The sequence below is a fragment of the Athene cunicularia genome (genome assembly GCF_003259725.1).
Source record: "Athene cunicularia isolate RWA chromosome 1 unlocalized genomic scaffold, athCun1 chr1_part1, whole genome shotgun sequence".
NCBI lineage: Eukaryota > Metazoa > Chordata > Aves > Strigiformes > Strigidae > Athene > Athene cunicularia.
This window is the reverse complement of record NW_020799091.1, coordinates 39,623,301-39,627,998: the sequence shown is the minus strand read 5'-3', so window position 1 is coordinate 39,627,998 and position 4,698 is coordinate 39,623,301. Positions and strand designations below refer to the sequence as shown.

The following is a 4,698-nucleotide window of genomic DNA, read 5'->3' as shown; positions in this document are numbered from 1 at the left end:
AGCCCCTCCCGCCCCCATAAACATGCTGGCTGCTCCTAAGTTGCGTTTGGAATTTCCAGCCTCCTGATTCTTCTGATTTAGACTGTGTTTAAAAACAAAGTTTAAGGTTATTAAACAGAAGGAGAAGTATCCAACATCTGGAGAGGAAACGTTGAGCTGAGAGTGTAAGAAACTGTAAGTCCTGTTATTGTCTCATCAGTTAAGAGGGATGTGAAGTAGCCAGTGACGACTGCTGCAGCAGCGGCATGTCCGGGTGTTTTTTTCCCAGTACCATAGCTATAGAGGGGGATGCAAGGCACAAGGAGCAGAAAAAAATCTGTTTTTCAAGAGCTAAAAAAATATGTCGAAGCAAACAACAAATTACATTTGGCAGCTGACATAGCAGTTAGAATCCAGAAGTAGTGCGGGAAGATTTTTTACTTGCACCAGATGACTGGGTGGAGGAGGGTAGAGGGGGAATGAACGTTACGGATTACACGGTCTACCAAGAAATTATTCAGAAAGTACATGTTGAAACGGTAGCTACCCTTTATCCTGCAAGTAGTTATTTCTATTCTCACTCTGTGCAAATGCAGCTGACGGGATATTGGTGCATTTGTCCAGAGGGATTGCTTGTAAAAGGGAGCAGTAAGAAAATGTACTGCTGCAAGTGTGTATTGCAAAAACAAGTAGTAGTTGGAGATTGTGGATTTGTCATGCCTAAAAAACCAATAATGCTGTTCTGTGTGGTTGTGTTGACAGTGCTGTCTCCAAATAAGAAATGAGATGTAATGCATCCTGCAGTCCATGCATGCCTCCTCTTGCAAATCGCGCATCATTCCTCTGTGGAAACCTTTAAGTCCTAAAATCTGGGAAAAAAGAATAAAAACATTATCATGGACCTGAGGGATTTTTACCTGTTGGCCGCTTTGATTGCCTGTTTAAGGCTGGATTCTGCTATAGCTCAAGAACTTATTTACACTATTAGAGAGGAGCTGCCTGAAAACGTACCCATAGGGAACATACCAAAGGACCTGAACATTTCTCACATCAATGCTGCCACAGGGACCAGTGCCAGCCTTGTCTACAGACTGGTGTCTAAAGCAGGGGATGCCCCTCTGGTCAAAGTGTCCAGTACCACTGGGGAAATCTTTACGACATCCAACAGAATAGACAGAGAAAAACTCTGTGCTGGAGCTTCCTATGCAGAAGAAAACGAGTGTTTTTTTGAACTTGAAGTGGTGATTCTCCCCAATGACTTTTTTAGGCTGATCAAAATAAAAATAATTGTAAAGGATACTAATGACAATGCACCTATGTTTCCATCCCCTGTCATCAATATCTCCATCCCAGAAAACACTCTGATCAACAGTCGTTTTCCAATCCCATCAGCAACAGATCCTGACACAGGTTTCAACGGTGTGCAGCACTACGAGTTGTTAAACGGGCAGAGTGTCTTTGGACTGGATATTGTAGAAACTCCAGAAGGAGAGAAATGGCCGCAGCTGATCGTGCAGCAGAACTTGGACAGAGAGCAAAAGGACACTTACGTGATGAAAATCAAAGTGGAGGATGGAGGTACCCCCCAGAAATCCAGCACAGCCATCCTGCAAGTCACAGTAAGTGATGTCAATGATAACAGGCCAGTGTTTAAAGAGAGTCAGGTAGAGGTTCATATACCAGAGAACGCCCCTGTAGGCACTTCTGTAATTCAGCTTCATGCTACAGATGCAGATATAGGCAGCAATGCAGAAATCAGATATATTTTTGGTGCCCAAGTCGCCCCTGCAACCAAAAGATTTTTTGCTTTAAACAACACTACAGGGCTGATTACAGTTCAGAGGTCCTTAGATCGAGAAGAGACTGCTATCCACAAAGTGACAGTGCTGGCTAGTGATGGTAGCTCTACACCAGCTCGGGCAACGGTTACCATCAATGTCACTGACGTAAACGATAACCCTCCTAACATAGACCTCAGGTACATAATAAGTCCCATCAATGGCACAGTGTACTTATCTGAGAAAGATCCCATCAATACAAAGATTGCCCTAATTACAGTTTCAGATAAGGACACTGATGTGAATGGCAAAGTGATATGTTTCATTGAGAGAGAGGTCCCCTTCCACTTGAAGGCGGTTTACGACAACCAGTATTTGCTAGAGACCTCTTCCTTGTTGGACTATGAGGGCACCAAAGAATTCAGCTTTAAAATTGTTGCTTCTGATTCTGGCAAGCCCAGTTTGAACCAGACTGCCCTGGTAAGAGTTAAACTGGAGGATGAAAATGACAACCCTCCGATTTTCAGCCAGCCTGTAATTGAGCTGTCAGTTTCTGAAAACAACCCTCGTGGTCTATACTTAACAACTATTAGTGCCACAGATGAAGACAGTGGGAAAAATGCAGACATTGTTTATCAGCTTGGCCCTAATGCCTCCTTTTTCGATCTGGATCGAAAGACGGGAGTTTTGACAGCCTCCAGAGTTTTTGACAGAGAAGAGCAGGAACGTTTCATTTTCACTGTTACAGCCCGAGACAATGGCACCCCTCCTTTGCAGAGTCAAGCAGCTGTAATTGTTACTGTCTTGGACGAAAATGACAACAGTCCCAAATTTACTCATAATCACTTCCAGTTTTTCGTATCTGAGAACTTACCAAAGTATAGCACGGTGGGGGTGATCACGGTGACCGATGCTGATGCTGGGGAAAATAAAGCAGTGACCCTTTCTATCCTGAATGACAATGAAAACTTTGTGCTGGATCCATACTCTGGAGTTATAAAGTCCAATGTTTCTTTTGATCGAGAGCAACAGAGCTCCTATACCTTTGATGTTAAGGCAGTAGATGGAGGGCAACCTCCTCGCTCTTCTACAGCGAAAGTAACTATAAACGTCATGGATGTTAACGATAACAGCCCTGTTGTCATCTACCCACCTTCTAATACTTCTTTTAAGCTAGTGCCACTCTCAGCAATTCCAGGATCGGTGGTAGCTGAAGTCTTTGCTGTGGATATAGACACTGGAATGAACGCCGAGCTTAAGTACACGATCGTAAGTGGAAATAACAAGGGTTTGTTTCGGATTGATCCAGTGACAGGTAATATCACTCTGGAAGAAAAACCAACTCCTAATGATGTGGGGCTGCATCGCTTAGTTGTCAACATAAGTGACCTGGGTTATCCCAAATCCCTGCATACTCTTGTGCTTGTATTTTTGTATGTAAATGATACTGCTGGAAATGCCTCTTATATTTATGACTTGATACGCAGGACTATGGAAACACCTTTGGACCGGACCATAGGAGACAGTAGCCAACCCTACCAAAATGAGGACTATCTCACGATCATGATCGCCATTGTGGCAGGTGCCATGGTTGTCATAGTGGTGATATTTGTCACGGTTCTCGTTCGCTGTCGACATGCATCCAGATTCAAAGCCGCCCAGAGGAGCAAGCAAGGTGCTGAGTGGATGTCTCCCAATCAGGAGAACAAGCAAAACAAGAAAAAGAAAAGGAAGAAAAGGAAATCGCCGAAGAGCTCTCTTTTGAACTTTGTGACCATTGAGGAGTCCAAACCTGATGATGCAGTTCACGAACCTATCAACGGGACAATAAGCCTTCCAGCGGAGCTGGAGGAACAAAGTATAGGAAGATTTGATTGGGGCACAGCACCACCGACAACCTTTAAGCCTAACAGTCCTGATCTTGCCAAGCATTACAAATCTGCCTCTCCGCAGTCTGCTTTTCATCTCAAACCTGACACTCCAGTTTCAGTGAAAAAGCACCATGTGATTCAGGAACTCCCGTTGGACAACACCTTTGTTGGTGGTTGTGACACCCTTTCCAAACGCTCTTCCACTAGTTCAGATCACTTCAGTGCCTCAGAGTGCAGTTCCCAAGGAGGCTTCAAGACAAAGGGCCCCTTACACACCAGACAGGTAAACGAGCACTTTTACTGGTCTATAAGTACTGCATACAAGTGCCCGATCAACCAGTATTAAAAGTGCCACTATGTTGTGGGTATTTTTTTTTTTGTTTCAGTCTAATTTAATTTTATTATATTATGGGGGGAACAAAAAAAACAAACAACAAACAAACAAACTTGACCCCTTTATCATTTATCTGGGGCTTAACCATGTATTTGCAGAATGCCTCTGATATTTTGTGTTTTGAAGAATACTGATTGTTAAAGGACTCATGCATCTGTGCATGTGCACATACATGTGCATAAACAAAACTGGAAAAAAAAAAGTTTTTTTTTTTCTCCCCAGTATTTGACTGTCCAAATGTAAAATTTATAGAAGAAAAACTGTTTCCTTACATGCTAAATTTCAATCAGAACATTTGACTGTTTCAAGACTGAAGGGATATGTACATTCAGTTTCAAATTTCAAAGTGAGTTGGCTTGAGTTTCCTTTACAAGCTGATTTGGAACTTTGCTAAGTTAGTGTTACTAAAAGGGTTAACTTTTTTCTGAACAGCCAGCCAAATTTCCAAGCTACTTCATCTGCGAAGCACGTGGTTTGTTGGTAGGATATAACTAAGCCATACGGAAGTCTTCCTCTGTTTTGAGTTCAAAATGATTTTGTTGTAATAGATGAAAGTTCGTATCGCATAGACGGTTTATTGCATATATTTAAAAAACGGCCAAAGCATACTTTTGAAAGGAATGCGTTCTCTGAATTATGCAGGGGGAAAAAAAAAAAAAAAAAAAAAGAAAAAAAA

General features: G+C 42.4%; 1 protein-coding gene across 3 annotated transcripts in view; it reads left to right on the top strand.

Moving 5' to 3' along the window:
• Positions 1-747: 747 nt before the first annotated feature.
• PCDH9 (protocadherin 9) overlaps positions 748-4,698 on the top strand; it is a 704,699-nt gene continuing 700,748 nt past the window's right edge. For all 3 annotated transcript variants that reach the window (XM_026868065.1, XM_026868054.1, XM_026868076.1), the window contains exon 1: positions 748-3,911. In XM_026868065.1, coding sequence (XP_026723866.1) covers positions 876-3,911 — 3,036 coding nt within the window. In that variant the 5' untranslated portion in view covers positions 748-875. The remainder of the gene's footprint in view (positions 3,912-4,698) is intronic.